General features: G+C 43.2%; 1 protein-coding gene across 16 annotated transcripts in view; it reads left to right on the forward strand.

Annotated features, from left to right (window-relative positions):
* CELF4 (CUGBP Elav-like family member 4) overlaps positions 1–20,359 on the forward strand; it is a 688,948-nt gene that overhangs the window by 660,868 nt on the left and 7,721 nt on the right. For all 16 annotated transcript variants that reach the window (XR_004420789.1, XR_004420790.1, XM_033086042.1 and 13 more), the window contains one exon: positions 4,730–4,896. Coding sequence is in view for 14 of the 16 variants with exons in the window: in XM_033086042.1 (XP_032941933.1) it covers positions 4,730–4,857 (128 nt within the window). In the remaining 2 variants the exon portion in view is untranslated. The remainder of the gene's footprint in view (positions 1–4,729; positions 4,897–20,359) is intronic.

The raw sequence follows: 20,359 nt of genomic DNA on the forward strand, positions 1-20,359 counted from the left end.
CTGCCCAAGAGGGACAACAGGTTATTCCAACCTGGTAGCAGATCGTCAAGACACTCTTTTGCACATTAACCACTAATTCTCCTTGCTGGATGCAAAGCAAAACAGAAAACTCAGAAGCACCAACTAAGGATCCATAGAAACATAACTTTGTGCTCAGGAATGCTGGTAGTGCACAAACTAATTCACGGACATGCAGAGAAAACACAGACCATAAACAAAAAAGTATACAGTTACCAAACAGTCCTTAGATGTACTCTGACATAAATTGTGAATTCCCTTCTTTATCATTCTGGCTGATTAAAACAGAAAAACAGCCCTTAGGTAATATCTGTTGCATAAAGCCATTGGTGATTGTGCTGATCATGTAATGAGAAAGGCACAAAGCTCCCCCCCCCCCACATCACACCACGAGAACTTTCTCTGGAAGAAAGAGGGAGAAAATAAAGCATTTCCAAAATTGTACCCCAGTTTCTGCCTACGAATAGTTAATACAGTCCTGTAGGAAAAGAGCAGGCCAGAAGTAGTAGTGGGCTCCAACAATGGTGCTTTTCCTGGAAGATGCTGTGCAGAATCAGAAAGATTAGATGCCCTCTGTTGTTGTCCTAGCAGCTTTCACCATTCTCTGCTGCTTTTGATAAATCATTTATTAGAACAGCGTTTTTACATAATCCCTGGGGGGGAGAAAAAAGGAAAAAAGAAAAAACCCACCAATATCCCCCCATAAAGTAGATTTATCACAAAATGCTGTCCTCCTACCAACTGTCTTCAGACCAGAACATATATTTCTCTGATTATTAATTAACTGATGCATAGAAAGAGCTTCAAGCTTTTTAACCTCTCCCTTTCTCTTTTGTCCTTCAAGCGTGTAGATGACAATGCAGGGGTGGCGTTCAAAACACAGACAGAAATTGTAATATTGCCATCATGTTTTGAGCCCATGGGCTCAAATACTAAAGCCATTTAGGAACCGAGTACATACATTCTGTTCCTAGTAATACACGTTCGAATCATAGCACCATGAATCCTGCTGACACAGATGAGGAGAAACAAAGATGGTTAACTGCCAATACTGCGTGTAACAACAAAAAAAAAGTCAAATCTGCCAGTAGGTATTTGACCTGAGAAGAGAAAGGAATATGCTGTTGTTAGCCCTATCTGCCTATCCCTTATCCACTGTAAAGTCTCAAATCTCAGGATAAGCCATAGCTTTCCTTCTCTTTGCAGTTCATCCAAATACCTTCAACAATATGAAACACAGCTACACATAAATAACAGGAAAGGGGGAGACTTGAATGCACCAGAAACTTCTGAGCATTTTAAGGCCCCTGAAAACTAAAAGAGTGAAATTAAATTGGAGTAATTAGCTGCTCTGTCCCCAGAACATGATCATAAAGAATAAGATCAGTTATTGGCATTTGCCAGTCTCTTTCCCCAGCTTTTGAATCCCAGTTCCTCTACCTTCAGCATCCAGACAGAGGAGATTTTTATATTGCATCAGTGATCACCAGAACAGTTAAGGAGAAAAAAAATCTGGTCTAAATCTGTAGGCAACTAATACCAGAATCAGAGTACAACTCCCAGCTTCATTATCTGGTCTAAATGAAATATAGTGAGCAAATGCACTTCTGATCTTTCTTATTAGTCCCATTTGTTAAAATGCTGTATTATTTACAGCTTTGCACAAAATGAGGAAATGGGCTTAGAATTCCATCTCAAAAGCAAAGTGATGATAAAAACTTGTATAGCTTTGTGAGCTTATCTCACGCAAGGTTCTTGCAGAGGTACAACTATATTAGCCACCCAGCACAAGGGCTTATCATCCCTTGAAGGTCTAGTTCTAGTCTTGGCAAAAGTTGAGAAATAATAATCTTCTGTCATAGCAGGCAGCATTGCTGGAGGGGTTTGATTCAGAAATTAACATCACTTTGGGGAGTGACCCACCCAGGCACCAGACAGTTAACATTTTACCTAGAGATGTCACTCCCAACTATGGAACCAGCTAGGGGTGTCCTGATAAAAGAGAGGAACCCTGCCCTAGTCTCCACTGGCTGTGTTGGCTGGAGCTCCACTGGCTCCTGCAGGGTCCTAAGGTGTGGTGCTCACAAATGGATGAACGTGCAGGCACAATCTAGATGTACACATGTAGTCAGTAGGAGGGACATCCCAAAAGGACTTGTTGCAAGAGTAGAAATCAAAGTTCTCAGGCAAGGTATGTTCTCTAAAGACATGAGCTAAGCAACCATCCAGCTGCAACCAGCTCAGCTTTGATATTGGATTGCTGTGTGTGTATCAGTAAAGCAAACATACCTGGCACTTCTCCCTAGCCCTGGGGACAGCTGGCACAAAATGGCCTACACCCAGTATTAAATTCTCTCACTTTCCAGAACATCATGGACACATCCAAGTTAACCCCTGAACATAGCCTGTCTTCTGTGCTAAAACTCAGACTTTGTCCAGGAATTGTTTGATGTTAAACACAAGTCAAAAAAACCCAGGACCACAGATTATTTGGTTCCAGTTTCTCTGAACTTCCCTGGAACAGCTTTAGTCTACTGTTTTATATGTAACTGAAGTGTGTTGGCCAGGAATATCAGCAAAAAGATGTGATTTTTTTAAAAATAAATGGGTTTCACTATATACTGTATTCAAGGATATGAGGTATATAGACAACATATTTAGGGTTGAAGCTCAAGTAAGGCATTCCCAAGGGAGCTTCCAGAAGTATTTTAAGTCTGAATGTACTTGGGTGAAACCAGGAAGTGTTTAGTTTATTCCTCTGCTGAGACTGAATCATAGGACTTTGCGGATAGATTATTCAAGTAGTCAAAAGTAAACTGGTAACATCACCAGGCACTTACTGCCCAAAAAACGATGGCAAGAGCAGATCCATTGCTGTTGAATAAAACCACAGCTCATTACTTGCTATAGCTCACCAGTTTTCCTCTAGAAATTGATGATTGCTGTGGGGCTTGAGAGTACTTTTTGTCTACTTTTCATGTTCAGAGCTGCAGTGTTGGTACCTCCTCATCCAGGGGGTTGGCAGGAAAACTGTGTGCACAACCAGTTTGCTTGGAGCCTTGGCTTCCAGAGGGGAGGACAAAGAAGGTTCCCTATTTATTCCATGGGCTTCCTTTTTAAAGCCCCATGTGCCATACTCAGTAAACCTGTTGTCTCACTTTGAGAGACTGAGACCATTGGTTTCATGACCTGTCTTGAAGTTCCATCATTAGCCAAGCTCAGGGAGCCCAGTTTAGGGCAGGAGTGAGAAGGTGCCTTTGCATGCACAGCTCTGTGTCTCTCTCAGATGCAAATGGCCCTGTGTCACCTGTGAGCCTGGCTTCTGAGGAGGAACCAGACCAGGGAGGAGGGGCTGCAGAATGAATCCACAGCACAGCCCAAGGCTGTAAGCCAGGCCTGGTGCTGCTCTCAGGAGCAGGTGTATACCTGGCAGCAAACACTCGGCGTTAGCTTTTTGAGGGGCTTGCAAAAACCATCTCTTCATTTCAGCCTGTCTGCTGAGCAACACCAGGCTTCTAGGATTGATTTGTGCTGCCAGAGCCTTGCAGGGGTGGATAAACAGATGGCTTTGTCTGGAGAGCAGGCTGGTCCAGGCTAGTCTCACCCAGGGTTTATACTCAGAAATGTTGTTGGCACACAGGGACATTTCTGGCAAAAGTAGCAGAGACAATGCTTGTACAGTGTGATGGCCCCCTGCCTCACTAATATCTCAGACCCATGGTCACTCCAGCTACAGCCATACACAGTCTGGGGAAATGAGGCCTTTTTTTTGGATCTAACATAAGCGGGAAAAAAAATTTAAATATTAAATTTTTTTTTAAAAAAGCCACAGCAAAAACTCTCCCCAAAGCTGAATTCATTAGATGCATTGCATCCTGTGTGGTTGACTTATGTTATTTCATCAGACTGTTAGAGAGCAAATTGAGACAAAGAATGTCTTAGGTCACCCGTAGATACAATATTCAGGCGCTACAGTTGTTTCTAGTGCTGGATGTGCTCCATGGCTGATTGGGAGATTTGCTGGCAAAGTATGAAATTCCATAGGGAAACCATGTTAGGAAAGCACTTGTGTTCATCATTTAACTGCAGAGTAACATAGAGTTTGCAGAAATTGCCAGTGATTAAAGTTCTTTATATTGTTTGGCTGGCCAACAATCAAACCATTCATGCTGATTAATACAATAACTTATTAAATTCACATTTTACTTGTATTTTCATAGTAAGGAAGTAGCAGTAGTTGTGTCGGGTTCCCCTCACCATTAGTATTGGAAGGCAAAGAAAAGGTTATGATGGCAAGTTAAGGAAGGTCTAGAGGTTTACCCTGGTCACAATGGAGGGAGATAGAGGAAGACAGAGTGCCTTGAGACCATGCATTACAGCTGCTGACTCCCAGCTCAAAGGTGACCCAAATCTTGTGGCACCAACATTTGGATCCCTGTGCTCCACCTAGTCTAGTGGTCAGACTGGCACCCAGACCAGGCACTGTGTCCTGGGTCACTGATCTGTAAAAACCCCTCCTATCCTTTGTCCCACATTGGCAACCATCCTCTCCTCACTCTCCTGCCCACCTGCCCACCCTCCCACCTACTCACTTCCCCCCTCTCAGTACCCTCACCCCCTTCCCCATGTTCATTCTCAGTGGTCGTTGCATGTACGTGCCTTGGCACCCTTCAGCTCATTAAGTCCCCTGCCTTGCCTCATGTTTTGACAGGTTTTGTGAGTTTTGACAATCCTGCCAGTGCCCAAGCTGCTATCCAGGCCATGAATGGATTCCAGATTGGCATGAAGAGGCTGAAGGTGCAGCTGAAGAGGCCAAAGGATGCTAATCGTCCCTACTGAAGCGTTTTGGGAACCACTGGATACAAAGCACTAGCACAGGTAACTGCATGGGGAAGGGGGTGTCAGCTACACCTGTAGCGTCTCTCTGTGTTGTAGACCCTCAAGGAGACTCAGCTCTGTGACTTTCTATCTTCTGCCTTTTTGACTCTGGCTAGAGCCACTCTGCTCAGACACGCACCCACGCATAAACCAGGAACTGTTTGTGTGTGTGTCTCTTTAGAAAGAGAGGTGGAAGGATGCTTACCAAGGGATAAGACAACTTCCTCATCCCAGGGGCATCCTGCATCTCTAGAAAGTGTTTCTGGGCACTAGAGGAGAGTCAGCAAATGCCCTGATTCCCTTTGGTCAGTGAAAGAGAGCATTTCTGGCTCTCGAAGAAAATCTGCCATTAAGAGGTGGGACTGGGCTGCAGTTTAATCCCAGGTGATGGACTGGGACAGTGTCTGTCTCAATAGCTCTGTGTTGCAAACGTTTCAAAGCATTCTTCATTCTTCATGCGGTACAGTCTGTATCCAATTCCATCTCAGCATAATAACTTAATGTAAATATGTCTCCCTGACAACCAAATAACCCCTGATTTATTTCTTCACAAACCCAAGAAATTAATAGAAGGATCCACATTCACTTCTTGGTCAGTTGTTTTAAACTCCTGTGTGTAGATAAAACCCAACCAAAACCAAGGAAGCTTAGCTGGAGTAAGGACCTGGTGTCTCATTTTCAGACTCATGTGCCATGCATTGCTGGAAAGAAGCCAGCTGGACGTTCCAAGGGAACTTCTAATACATGTAACAACACCAAAAATATCAGAAGCCGCAGCTTGTTTCATTGGAATCCCAATAACAAAAATGAAAATGTTTCCAAAAATGGAAATATTTTCCACTAGTGGCTGTCTCTTTCATTAGGTAATTCTTTGAGAAACAGAAATATAAACCCTATGTGTTTGTTTACAGAGACAGGAAGTCTCCCTGTTGTTAAAACTGTTCCACACCAGAGATTCCCCAATAAACTCAGCACCTGGGGAGGCCCTAAGCAATTTGTACTCCTGAATTAGTGATAAAGAGTTTGGCTAGGTGACCTTTCTATGTCATTTTAGTTGCAATGTCTAACATTCTGTGATTTTTATTCAGGCCTCTTTTGATTCATCTAAGACAGGCAGGAAATCCCTATCTTCAACCTTCCCAAAGAAAAATAGTGTTTTAATTTTTCACTGCGATCCCAAATATCTTTGAAAAAAGGAATTTTTCCAGTTTTCAGAGCAGTATCCTTTCCAGCGAGAATTCAGGAATGGGATAAAAATGTCTTTGAAAGAGGTGCTGCACTGAAGACAGCATAAAGGAGATTAAGAAACCTTTCAATAAACATATTAGGTGCACAAGCAGGAAACAGCCACCATATTTTAGAATCTCCTTTATATGTGACTAAATGAAGACAACTATCAATGTTATTTTCCCCTTTCAAAAACCTCTTTTCTTTTTCTTCCTTATGAAAAGGCCTCTGGGAAGCTTGAAACCAAAACATATTGCCATATCCAAACGCTTTTTGCTTCATCACACCGGCTTTTTTTCTGCAGGCTTTGCTGGGGAGAGCAGGGGGTGCATGCTTGCCATTGTGTCAAAGCAGGGGCTGCCGTTGTCAGGGAGGCTTTCTGTGACACCTGCAGAGGGACCAAGGGACACAAAGGTCTCCCTAGACAGGGATAGGCACCTGGCATAGCTGTGCTCACTGAGGATATGCTTGTTTCTCATGGCGGTGCAGGACGGTGCAGGGCTGTGCGTATCTGCGCTGTTCAAGATTCACCAGTACGAGTCTAAGGTGGTTTTTTATCATGGTTCACCATGAACTGCTCTGAGGTCTCAGCTGGTTTCCTACAAAAAGATTACTCACTAGTAGGACTAAGATTTGTTGGTTGGGTATTTTTTTTTCCCCCAGTAAATCATACCAAAAGGAATCAGCAGGTAAAATGGTAATGTGATTCCATATGCCTCTCTCAGGGCATTTTTTTCCTTTCTTTAATGCTTCTATTAAGCAGAACAGTCTTGCAGTGCTGCCTCTAGATAGGAAGTTCTTTAGGCTTCCTATGTTTTATTTTGGCTTTAGTACTCTACTGTCTAGAAAAATCATTTTGCTTTTACCACCAGATCACTTCCACCCTTGGCTTACAGAATCCTGTTCAGAGACCCTAACAAAATGTATCTCAGAGGTCCTTGTTCTCTTGCACGCTCACACCTTGTTGAGTCTATTGCAGGAGCCCAACGTTTAGCAGAAAGGAGTTCTCCAGGAAAAAAAAAAATTTTATACATGTGTTTTCCACCTGACAGAAGGAATTGCCCTAGTGTGTGTGTCCCAGGAGGACACTGTAGGAACATTCCCCAGGGGAGGATCTGGGTTAGCACAGGGAGAACCATGCTGCAATAGCCTGGAGAGGACACCTGGCGACAGCAGGGATGCCCAGAAGGTCAGATGGGCTTAAGCACAGGTCTTTCCTCAGCTCATCTGCTCCCAGTGCTTGGGAACATTGATACCAGCACTCCAGCAGCAGGCAGGAAAGCCACAGCTCAGCTTCCCACCGGGGCTGGACAGTGATCAGCAGAGGGCTCATCCCTCAGGAATAAGCCTGGCTCAGAGACAGGTCAGCTGCTCTTGGCTCAGCACAGTGTTATTGTACCTCCACTGCTGCCTTCATTTGCAACTTCCTTTAACTGACAGAAAGATAATAACTCCACTGTGTTTTTATCTATCTTAACTTTGGAAGCAGCTCTTCAGGGTCTTTAATTCCAATTTGAAGCATGTGTATAACCATATTGACACCAGAGTAATTACTCATGTGCTTCAAGAGGATGCTCAAGAAACTTTTTAATTGGGATTTTTCCAAGGAAAAGCTTTTTTCTATTGAATTGCTTTCAAAAAATTAGAAGTTGCCAACAACAACAACAACAACAACAACAACAAAGCAGCACCCAGCCTGATATAATCCACCAGTGTTTTTTCCTAACAGAGACAGAAAGAACTTCTCTACATTTTAATTCTGGATGCACAGGTGTTTTAAAAAACTTATAAATCTCCTTTTTGGGGACACAAGCAGTCTAGGCCACAGGGATTTGAAGTCCTTTATTTTCTTTGCAAGTGCTCTGAACTTGCTGTCAAACACTGAAAGGGTCTCTGTGATGTGGTAGATAAGTCCAAAGCTGCAGCAAGCAAAGCCCTGAAGAACTTAGATGGCAAAATAGTTGCACCTGTTCTCTTTTTTCTTTATAATTAAAGGGGTGGTTGTAGGGAAAAAAAAAATAGAGAACGTAGAGCAGCCCAGGAGCATCCAGCTGACACAGCAAGAGAATACACAGCACCTGAAAATCCTGTCCATTCCCTTCTGTGGGTTCACTGCAGTGACTGGTCACTGGCAAAGGGATGCTCCCCACCTCAGACAGACATTCTGCTGCTGAAGTTTTATTTAAAGCTAAAGATGCAGAGCCATTTGGGTGAGACTAACCCAGAGCACTGGGTAAGTGAGGCTGAGCGAGACAAACTGAGTGAGGCAAAAGGGGAAAGTAAAAAAAAAAAAATAGAAAAAAAATACAAACAGCAAGATTTTTTAAGCTGTGCTCCAGAGTAGTGACAAAACATTAAATGAATGCACTGCCCAAGCAACCTGCTTCTACAAAGCATCAGGGGAAATAACATAGGCCAAAAAAAAATATATCTATATATATTTTCAGGTCCGCCTTCACTGCTTTTTGAACATGGACTGATTTCTGGTTCATGGTAAAATATGTGAAATACATGTTTTTGCAGCTGTCTGGAATAGTTGGTATTTTTAGTCTGAGGAAATGTCTTTTTTTTTCCATTTTTGTCTTTTTTTCTTTATTTTTTGTTTCATTTTAGTATATATTTTGCCAAACCAAAAAAAAAAAAAAAAAAAGCAAGCCGAACTCAATTTTAAAGTAAAATTATACAGTCAAAATATATATTTTAAAAAATCAAACATAAAATCAAAAATATCAAAATTCCAAATAGCCATAAACAAAAATATGTGAGTGAAAAATTTCTGTCTTCTCCTGTCATTTCAGATGGCTTCAATGTAAAGTCTAGTGAAAGTGTATTTTTTACTGAAATTTTTGTTGCTTATGCCTCCCAGATAGCTTTCTATTACCTCCAGTGAGAGGCTATTCTGCAGCTGCATTGATCTCACTGTTCTCTATTAGGCTGTTCATCTTGAGATTCATTCCAAATATCCTTTTTCAAGATAAAATCCCATTTCTTGTAGTTATGCCTCCTACAATCATGCTAACCAGCTCCCCTTCCACCTGCACAGATTATTGTTGTTTCCCTCTTTTAGTCATCACTTAGATCATTTAGGACTTGCTTACATTATGGAAATTTGCACTAGTATAATTGCATCAAAACAGTACTCCAGCACAAGCTTTAATATGAGTGAATGAAGAGAGAAAAATATCAGCACAGCTTAATTTTGGAAAGTCTGTTCAGTTACTGGAAAAACATCACCTCAGCCAATATTTTTTTCTGTTCTTTGGATTACTTTTGTTTTTCATTTCCACTGACACCTGTGATTAAATTAAGCATCCCTCAACTGTGTTTGCAACTCAAACTTTGTGCTGTTGTGCTTGTACTGAGAGAATGGAAGTGAATTTTAGTGGGGGAGGCTAAAACAGGACTCCTGAAGGTGTTTGCAAGACTGACAAGGAAATCCTTTATTTTTCTGCCTGGTAATTTTTTACTTGTCTGTCCATTTAAATTACTGATAACTTTATTATGGCAGAATTCTCATGTCTGTTCTACAAACCACAGTTTCGATACCAGAGCGTGCAAAATCCCATTTGCTAATTATTTTATTCTAAGATTGGCACACAATATAATGCACTGATGGAAAACGACAATAATTAATTACTGCATTTACTCCAAAATTACAATCAGTAATTACTGCTCTGAGACTGAATTCCATTCAGCAATATTTGGAACTTGTTCTTCCTCAAAGCAGGGCAGCTTTTCGGGAGTATTGCTGTGTTTGCATCTAAATGAGTCCATGTAGGTCACTAACAGATCCGTGCTATTTGTCATGGGACTGATAGAGCAGCACAAGGCAATACCACCACACACTCCCTCACTTTGGAGCAGGAATTCTTCAGTAAAACCCAAGTCCCCGTTTTTACTTTAAATGTTGGATAATGTAAATACTTCAGAATTAAATATTAGATATTAAAGCAGCTTCTCACGTCTCATCTTGCTGTGATACTGTCGCTGCTCTGAGATAAACTTATGGAGAATTGTGAGAACTTTTGCCAAAGACTCAGCCAGCAAAGAGCCTTCTGAGTTTTTCCTCACATTCTGTGAAAAGACCAGGAGCTTGTTATGGTTGTGCCCTCTCCAGAGGCTTCCAACAGCAAAACCCCCAGTTCCAGGGTTGACTGGAGGGTCGTAATTTCATATTCAGCCACTTCACCAAGATTAGCGTGGGAGATCATATGCACAATGTCACAAAAATTACCTGAGTAAGTCAGATTTTAGAGCCGTTCTGAGCTCTCTGTAAGCTTCAATTGCATCAGTTAATGGGCAGCTGCAGTAACCTGAAAACAGCAGCCTTTGAAGGAACATTTTTACCTGGTTTGTTCAGCATTTGCTGGGCCAGTGCATGAGGGACTGCAACTTAAAGAAAAAAAATGGAAAATATAAGAAAAGGAAAGAGTAGGCGTTTGAAACAGCAGTGATTTGAAATGGGAGCCAAAGAGATGGAAAAACACAGGAGACACCCATAGCCAAATTTTTTGTTCAAGCAGCAGCAGCAGCAGCAAACACCAACAGAATGAATCCTCTGCTAAATAAAATATGTACAAAATGAGTGAGAGAAGGCAAAGACCAGCAGTGAAAGAGGATTCTGAAAATACAGGATGAGTCCTAGAAAATAAGCACAGTCATTTATCTACAGGACCTCAAAACAAGTCACAAGTCAACAAAATCCATTGATACTGGGGCACTAGAGAGACCAGTACTAGTGAGCAAACAGGAAACAGGCACAGGTTATTGATTTTCAAATGCTGCTCAGGAAGAGAGAAAAGAAAAGTCTGTAACTTCAGAGATGCTCCTCTCAGATAGCCCTATATTTGAAGGCAGACAGAGCTGTCTTTGGTGTGTTCAGTTAATACAAACATCAGCACCATGAACGTGGCTTTTTTGTCCAGGTAAAGACAATAGGAACAGTACAGGCCAAAGGATGGGAACAGCCCTCTAGGTCTAAGAAGGTTAAAACTTTCTTCCAGGAAACTGGAAATTCACAATGAAATCAGAGTTGTGAGTCAGCCCCAACATGTGATTCACAGGACTCAGGTCACTTGTGCAGCATTGCCCAGTAAGCTGAAAATGATCTGATCTTTTTCTCACTGACCTTTGAGAGCTACTGCAGAACCATGAATTGAAGCTCTATGGGGTAGTGTTTGGCACTTACACTGTAGAGATAAAGAAAAGGAAGGCTAAAAAACTCCATGAAATTTACTCTGCAGGGGAAAACTGCTACAGGAGTTGGCAAGAATCTTAATAAGGGGTTGCAGAGTACTCCATCAATGTGAGCACCTTAAATTGATGTCCTTATGGTTTGGAAGGCATATACAATCAGCTGCACTAGAACACTGTTTCTCGTTCCCACGGTTATACCCAGTGATATATCAAATGCAATAATTGCATATTTGAATAATTCATAGGTACGGTAACTTTGGCCAGATACAAGTGAATATCAAAACTCTGGTCTCTGAAGTGTTTGATTCAGCTGTAGCAGAGAATTGAAGGTTTACGGTACAAACCTTGCTTCTCAGGTGTCTTTCATCCTGCCCTGTGACTGCAGTTAGTGGGGAAAAAAAGAGAGTTTTTATTTCAAACGGTTCATTTTTCCACTTAGCTGAGCTTCATCCAACCTTTTTGAAATATTGGGTAGAAGGCAGAGCTGGAGGGGAAAGGAGAACAGCAGTCAAGTCATTTCCCAAGCAAGAAGCAGAGTAAATGAGAACTCAGTGCTCTGTCTGGAAAAGTACTAACCACAACCATGATCGGGCTAAGTTCTCTGGCAGCGTCAATCACCAGCTCCTCTGAAGCCAGCGAAGTGACACTGATTTATGGCAGCCAAGGATTCAGGCCCACTATTACTTATTTAACTCCAAATGTTCTCCTAGCAGAGATGTTTCAATTATTTGCAATTCTAGAGGGAGATGCAATGTCACCATTCTGGCTGCTCTGGTGTTCTTAGAGCAGAGACACTAGGGAATGATCATGCCCACCTCCAAATATCATCATGGCTCATTTTGAAAATGCCTTTTTAGGAAAACTACTTGCAAACAGAAGAAAATATCTTGTACCCATGGAAAGCTGCAGCTCCACATTCAAGCAATCCTCTTTAGAAAGCAGATTTCTCCCATTTATTGGAGGATACAGTCTCCCTCCCCAGCTCTTCACATATCCCTTTTTCCTGTCTAAAACAGATCCAGCAGCTGGGCTGCCTGAAGCATCTGTTCTATGCAGAGCAATAACACTCTAAAACCCTCACAGTGACAGGATGCCTACCTTTGAAAGTTCTGGCTCCATGATGCCCAGTCCTCCATGATGCCAAAGATATCTTTTGGCTGATTTGGATGTGCTGTAGACCACGGTTGTCATGGTAGACCCTTAAAAGCAGGTAGTTCCAAAAGAAAATAAGTTTTCACTGCCTTGGTTTCTAAGGAGTTGGAAACAATTGGGCCATTAAACCCATGGGCTGTGCAGTCAGCTAAAAATTTGTCTTTGCTGGATAAGATTCTCTATTTTTCTCTACTCTCTGGAAGCATCTCCACTCATGGGCAGAGGTTGCATCCCATTTGCTGTGATGTATGACAAGTGAATGACTTCCATGCTCTTTATTTTCCTCTGAGCATTCTCCTTGCATGGGACATATTTCTCCATCAGGGCAGACTGGACACTGGGAAAGGAAACCAGGCAGGCACCCAATGCCAGCTGTAGGAAACTGGGCTCCTGTATCAGTTGTAAGAGATTTGGGGCTTTCAGAAAGGGGTTTATCTGGGGGGTTCCTGTCTTCTGCTCGGGTTACAAGGGCATTGTTCAGTACAGACCATAGAGATCCTTGGCACGAAATCCCCACAGGAATTCCTACAGGCCTTGTCCCCATTACCCATGAAGACCAGTGTAATGCAATTGAGAGAAAGGTGTACAGATCCCCATCGGGAATAAGGGAATTGCTCACACCTGGAGAGGTATTCCTACACTCAAACCTGAACAGAGGCATTAATGTCCTTTGATGGCTTTGTTGAGGAGCATGCAAACGTGCTGCCAGTAATTAGGAAAGGCATGCAGACTGGCACCATGGTTATCTCTGGGGTCTTTTCTCTTTCAGCACAGACCCACTTCCTGACAGCCTGAAGTCTGGTACTCACCAGGGATTCCTGGAAGTAACCCCCTGGATACAGTTTAGGATTAAAATGCAAATAATTTCTTTCTTCAGAAATGCTCTAGAATAAATGAGTTGTCTTGAGGTTCACAGGTATCTGAAGAAGTGCTGTGCCTTTCTGGGGAAAGAAAGCAGGCTTTAAAGGACTGATGATGATTTGTGCCAGCTAAAGGCTTGCTGTGGGATTTGGCCACTTACACTCAGGGATCAGAAATCTTCTGCTTTTTCTCTTCTAATCTTTCAAATTGCCTCTGTAATTTTTTCCCCAAGTTCTGTGTGCTCAGTGCGTTCTGTCAGTGTGAGAAGTGGTAATGTCACTCTGCTAGGAGTTTTATGGTTCACAGAAGGCAGGATTTGTGTTGAGATAGACAGATAGATGGATGTCTGGTGCCCGCACACAATGCATTACAGAGATTGACCCAAAATTTTCAACACTAAAATCCCAAACGATAGACTGAAGGAATTTCTGTCTGGGAGATTTCAGATGGATTTTATCTCTTTTTTTTCTGATTAATACAAGCCTTTAAAAGCATATCATCCCTGTCCCTTTGCCCAAATAACTGGAGAAGATCAGAGTAAAGAAGGATCAATAGCAAATAAGCAGTCTACATTTTCTCAGGTGTTGATGTAGAGGAGGTCAGACATGCCATACTGGGAAGGGAAGGACACACAGTTAGGGATGTCTGGCAGGCATTCAGATAAGGAACATTCATCCTGACAAAGGAGCAGGTGAATCCTGTTGCCCATGCAGCTGATGAACTCAGGGAAGATGAGGGAAGTGGTGCTCATGTCCCCCTGACCAGCCAGGCTCAGGGCCACACTGAGATCTGGGCTCTCCCTGCACAGGAGAGGGAAATGGAAGGGAGCAGAAGTGCTGGCTGATGGGAGCAGTGGGGACACCATCCTGCCAAGCTGCCTGTGGAGCCTGGAGCTGCCTCCTAATGAAGGCGAGCGGCTGGTCACAACTGGAGGCGAGCTGTTCCCCATTTGTTTGTGCTCCTCAGAGTGGCAGGGATCCGCTCTCCATCAGAATAATCCAATTGAACAAAATGATTCATATTAGCAGGCACATCTGTCTGAGGCCAAAGCAGAACCCTGGTGTTAGTTTAATAAATGGCGTTCATTAAACTCAGCTGAAAATATAATCTGGAGAGACTGATGGGGTGAACAGAGCAAAGAATAAGCAAAAGGAGTTAGCAATTATCAGATGTCATTTGTTCTACTGGTACCATGGAATTGGAGCTTGTTTGCTGAAATCTTAATTTCATTTTGCTGAGGCAGAATCCATCAGAGAAGCTCATGCTGCAGCTATGATTCCTGTTTGTCAGCCCTTGGTAGGGAATGTGGCATTTTTCTTTCCTCCTTTTCTATCAGACAGAGCTCTGAAGGAGCACAGATCCCAGCAAAGAGCCCAAGCACAGGAAAGAGGAAAGGAACAGCCTTTCCTCTGCCATGAAAAGACTGCTGAGTAAAGTTCCCTGTGCTGAAATGGAGGGAACATAGGCAGTGCTTTGGGACAGGAACTTTGGGTATTTCCAGTGCAGCAGAAGCCATAAATCTTCCCAGTTCCTCTGCTATTTCCCCTCCACACCAAGACAGTGTATTAAACACTTCTCACTTGACTTCAGGAGAATTTTATGCTCTATAGGGTAGGGACCAGTGTTTCCACTGGCAAATGTTTCCCTCTTTTCAGACTATACAAAGGTTGGGTTCTTGGTGTTCAGGTCAGGGAAGCTCCTACAGCTGTGCACTGGTGGCTGTCCAGGGCAGCACAGGGAACAGGCATAGACATTGAGGTGCTGGAGGCAGCCCAGATATCCAGAACTTAACTCTGAGGGTCTGGGGCTGCCTTCTCCAGGCCCAGCTCTCAACCTGTTCCAGCTCAGCCAGCTCAGTTATCTGGCATTAACATTCCTGGCCATGAGTCTCCACACAAAACACTGAATCCAGAGGGAGTGCTCTTAAAGAGGGAGAGCTGCCTTTCCCAATTCCTGCTGAGCAGAGACAAGCTTCTTGGGACTGACTTACAGAACGGTCAGCATTTGAAGATTGGCTGGACAGCCTGTTTCTTGCGAGTTGCTTTGGTTTTGTTTAGTTTTAACTTGTCCCTACAGGTATTCAAATGGTCCTTGGTGTGCTCCAGGGGAAGGCAAGAAAGGATTTTGTATTTATAGACTTGCCAGAGCTATCAAGTCCCAGCCAGTTAGAAAAAAATCAAAAGAATAATGGAGGAGAAGGGAAAGCTTGACCTCATGAGCTTTCAGCGTTGATTAGTTTGTTGGTGTCAGGAACCTTTTCTTGTTCAGGGCAGACTAACTGTGAAATAACTTTTTCCCCCTACTCTTTAATCTGTCTCCTGTATTCCCAAGGGGAAGGAGGAGCCAATACCTGCCTTCCTGGAGTTCTGTTTCAGAGGAAGCAAGCACCAGGACTTGCACACCAGCAGCAAAGGGCTGGTGGGTTCAGGTTTTTTCTGAGATTCATCTTCTCAGTGTGCCCTTTGGCAAGAGGCTGAACACCTTCAGTCTCCCTCAAAATTGTGTAGGAATCAGTTGCTGACATGAGCTGCTCTGGAGATGGTCAGAGGTTTTTCTTGCCCTGGTGAGCACAGAAGAGGGAGGGAGAGTTGCAGAGATGAGCAGCATCTTTCTGATATTTGCCCTGGATTCCACCATCACAATCAGGCCCCTCCACAACCACGGCAGTGGGTGAGGCATGCACTGACCCCCACCTCTTGCCCACTGCCATTCCTCATTCAGTTATTCCTGAGCTTCTTGGCATGGGGAGGACCATAAAAGCTTGGGTTAACATTTGAATTAGACTGGTGAGAAACTTGCTGAATTTGCTTGGTTCAGCTCTGTGGATCAGGCAATGACAGCACTCCCAAGCCAGCACAGCTGCACAAGGGGACATGCTTCATAAGCACAGGCTATCTGAGGTGACAATGAACCAGAAACCCAAAGAACTGAGACTGATCAGACTCAACTGGATGCAAATAGAATTTGGGATTTATTTTCAACACTCTTTTCAAAGTACATTGAAGTAATCTTATGAACCAGGCATCATGGGAATCAGCACATTGGTTATCAGGGCTTTCAGAAAAAAACAAATTGTTTTGTTTTGGAGTTCTTTTTAAATTCTCAGACAAAGAGTTTTGGCTATTTTTAAGCAGCGATGTTTGACTGATCACCTGCATTTTCCACCCAGAAAGGCTTTGAACAAAAATGTGATCCAGTTCTAAATTAAAATCATATAAATACCTCAGCTATAGCAGTGAAATGAGTCACAGACATAAGTCACATGCATAAGTGTTTTCAGAATCAAATTCTGAGATACTAAAATTTGCCAAGAGATGTGAATTCTTCCTATGGAAGCCACTCCAACTATATGGTGGAATTCTTATCCTTCTCCAACTCAGAGTTACCATCTCCTTAGTAAAAGTATCTTCTTTGAGAAGCTTCATAGAGAATTTGGCTTCAAGAGTGTTTGTGGGGTTTTTAACAAAAAAATTATTAATATTTAATAATTAATAGAACTATGTTATTGAGTCATCCTGGACTTTAATCAATTTGAAATGTTTGGGGCACCAATTTCCACCTTACTGCTCCTCACTGGAGGTACATCAGAGCTTTAGTGCAATTAAAATGAAGCAGGAAATATTTTTAGCTAATTGCACTGTGCACCTTGAAGGTAATTTGAAGCTGCAGGCAAAAAAAATAAAATATCAGAAGGAGTAATTGAGTGCTGCAAGCTGGGAGTTTGTGTTTCTGGCTGCATTCTGATTTAAAGGGGTATAGAAACTGGGCATGGAGCTGAACAGCGTTGGCAGAAGGAGGGTGAAATCTCACCCCTGGAGAACAGTCCCAGGACACATCACAGGCCAGCAGACCCAGCAGCCCTGCCACTGGCACAGCCTTGAGAGGGTCACCGGAGAACACAGCCCTGGAAGGGATGTCAGGCTGGGAGGAGAGCTGGGGTCTCCTCTTTTTGCAGCCCTGCACATGCACCACTCCAGCACGTCCATCCTGTACCTGGGAAGCACCTGCAGACCCAGTTCTTACCCGTCCAGCCTAGCAGGCAGCTGTGTACTCTAATTTGTTATGGCAGATACTGGGGCCACTGGTGGGGTGTAACCTGGGAGGGCACAGGCAGCTTAGTTGTACCTGCTCAGATCCACCAGCTGCACCTGAGGAGGGTCTTGGTGTCATCATAGGAGAGAAAGAGAGGAGCAGGATCCCATCTAACTGTCAGGAACAAAAACAGGAGAGTGTAGCACTGGTTTCATCAGCATTTTGATAAGGTCTAGCTAATCTATAAAGGGGAAAAGCAGAAACAGCGGAGACCGGTCACAGAGGCTTTCTTACAGCTTCCAATTAGACTTAGTCCTCAACCATGTACATTTTTTTAATTAAACTGTTGGTACAATGCTCAGGAGATAGAAAACTCCTTGAGGCCCTCTTGTAATAAAGAACCTTTCATTGTATGCAGAAAGGCAAGCTTAATTTCCTCTCCCACCTAATACTCACCTGCAGCAAAATCAGGGGTGAGCACTCTGCATGAGGCAGGATAAATGCTCCTCAGGGCACAGCACCCACTGATTTGGCCAGTGGGAGGGAAAGAGGCTACATACTTTGCTGCAAAAGTTGCCATTTAACACTCATTTGACCTTTACCATCACTGCTTCCCAAAATGACCTGAGTTTATTGCACTGATCTTTGTCTGCAAAGCTCTTGTTTGGCAAAACAGAGCTGAGAGAGGGAAAGAGCCACGGCTGTGTTTGCATAGCAAGTAAATGCTGGGTGTTGCTGAGGAGGGTGGACAGGGCTTTGACCGCTCAGACCTTGCCAAGCCCTTAGAAACTCCCAGCAGCAATCCTGGGGGTGGGCAGAGCTCCCTCCTGCAACCAGCCCACCCTAAATTCCCAGCCCATCCCAACACCATCCCTGCACACCCTTTTCAGAGCCCCTCCACCACCCCTGTGACCCCCACCACCCTGTGGCCACCTCTTCAGGCACTGCTGGGGGCAGAGTGAGAAAAGGCAGCACTGCTCAGGGAGCCAGTGACATTTTCTGACTGCCCGGGCTGGCTTCTCCAGGAGCAGCTGCTCCGTTGTGGTGCTTTTTCATCCGCTGCTTGAGACTAATGGCTCTAGAAAAATAGATAAATCAGAGGTGACACAGCTATTGCTGCTTGACAATTTTTCATCAAACAAGCTGGGGGAGGAGGGGATGACCAAAAAGTGACATTTTGACCAAACTGGATGTTTCCGCAGCAAATTTTCATTCCAGTAGATTAAAAAAGAAATGCAAACAGCACAAAAAAACGTAACTGTCATGATTAAAAATGTTGGACTTCAAAACACTAAATTCCTGTTAAAAATAGACTGGTTTTCAGATTGATTAAAAAAAAAAGGCAAAAATTAATCTATTTCTCTGGCCACCTCCCCCATCCCAGACTTGTTTTGTTTATTAACTAAAATATTCACAGGAAAGAAAGCCAAAATAATGACAATTTTCCTCCAGAAAATAATTGTAATTTTTCAACTAGCTCTTAATGTAACATAGTTAAATGAGAGCAATCTTAGTAACAACACTGCACAGCAAGTAAGTCATACAATTATTTGAAAGAAGGGCATTGCAATTTAAGAGCTAATTTTTATCATTACCTTAAATTTATAAATGGGAAAAATGAGGCAGGGTCATCAAGAATATTTTTTAAAAAAATTTAAAAATATAAAAACCCACAAAAAAAACAACAGAGGAAACATTAGCATTTGAAATGCTGGACTCTCATCTCCCTGTTAGATCACATTGGCTTCTCTGTCTGTGTGTGTGTGCAATTGTCTCTGTTAATACATATGTACATGTAATACCTCTGTACATATACATATGAATATGTTGATGTGCATTTTCATGTATATAACGATTCATATATAAAATCTGTCTGCTTTTTAACCTTCAGATGTTAGAACTGAAGCACCTGACAAAAACATTCTTCCCGCCTTCCCTCCCCCCAAAAATAAAAATAGCACCCCAAGAGTCCAGGTAAATGTGTTGATGTCTGGTATAAATCAGGCTTCTTTTAATCCCAGCATGGATGCAAAGTCCCCCTCACCAAACTGCCCTTCCCACTCTAATAGATTTGGGCTCCTAATCTTGTGCTCACCACACAGCCTTAGCAGTGGTTGTCATAGGGATGGAGTCTTTTTTGGAGAGCCCTGCCTCCCTTTTCCACCTCTGCCCAGACAGGAGCTGGGGAAGGGGAGGAATCTCTGTGGGTTGGTATCAGGGTACAGTGAAGAAAAGGACTGGGCACAAGGAAAGCAGAGCAATCCAGCAGCACTGGAGGCAAAAACAGAGAGGGAAATTGCTATAGAAACAGTACAAAAGGCAGGAGAGAAAAACATGGGCTGGAATTTTAATAATATTGATCAGCTTCAGAGGCAATAGCTGTGAAGATCTATCACTGGTAGCAAAAACATCTCCAGTTCCTTCCAGTAGATGTGCATGGCCACGGCTCCAGCAGACAGGAGGACAGGATTCTGACTGCAGTTTTGGGTGCAAAGGCACATGTGTGTGTAAATGGAGATTAATATATGTTGTATAAAGGTGAAGAAGTTTGCATGTGCCATGAACAGACATTTAAGTTTGAGCACAGGAGGCTGCCACTTTCCTGCTGGAAGAAGTGATGGCCTTTAAGTTTCAGCAGGGAGAGGTTTCTTATCTCCAAGACAAGAAAAAAGGTGTAGAGATGATCAGTGGAGACATGACTAATAAGGACTTGGGGGAGCGACATGGTAGAAATTATGTGGAACTGGAGGCAGTAGATTTCTGCAGTGGAAGAAGAACCCAACCTGGCAGCCCCCACAATGGTTGAGACACTGTGTGGTGCTGTGAAGGGCACAGAGCAAGCTTGTACCTGCAGCTGGCTGCACTTGCAGCTTAGCAGATACACAATGCCAGCTCCTGTGGCACTCACCAGATAATCAGGGACTGCTAGGCTTGCCACTTTCACACCCCTCTCAGGTCACCTACCTGCTGTAAGGGTATCATGGAATCATAGTAT

Source organism: Catharus ustulatus, chromosome Z, assembly GCF_009819885.2.
Source record: "Catharus ustulatus isolate bCatUst1 chromosome Z, bCatUst1.pri.v2, whole genome shotgun sequence".
Taxonomy (NCBI): domain Eukaryota; kingdom Metazoa; phylum Chordata; class Aves; order Passeriformes; family Turdidae; genus Catharus; species Catharus ustulatus.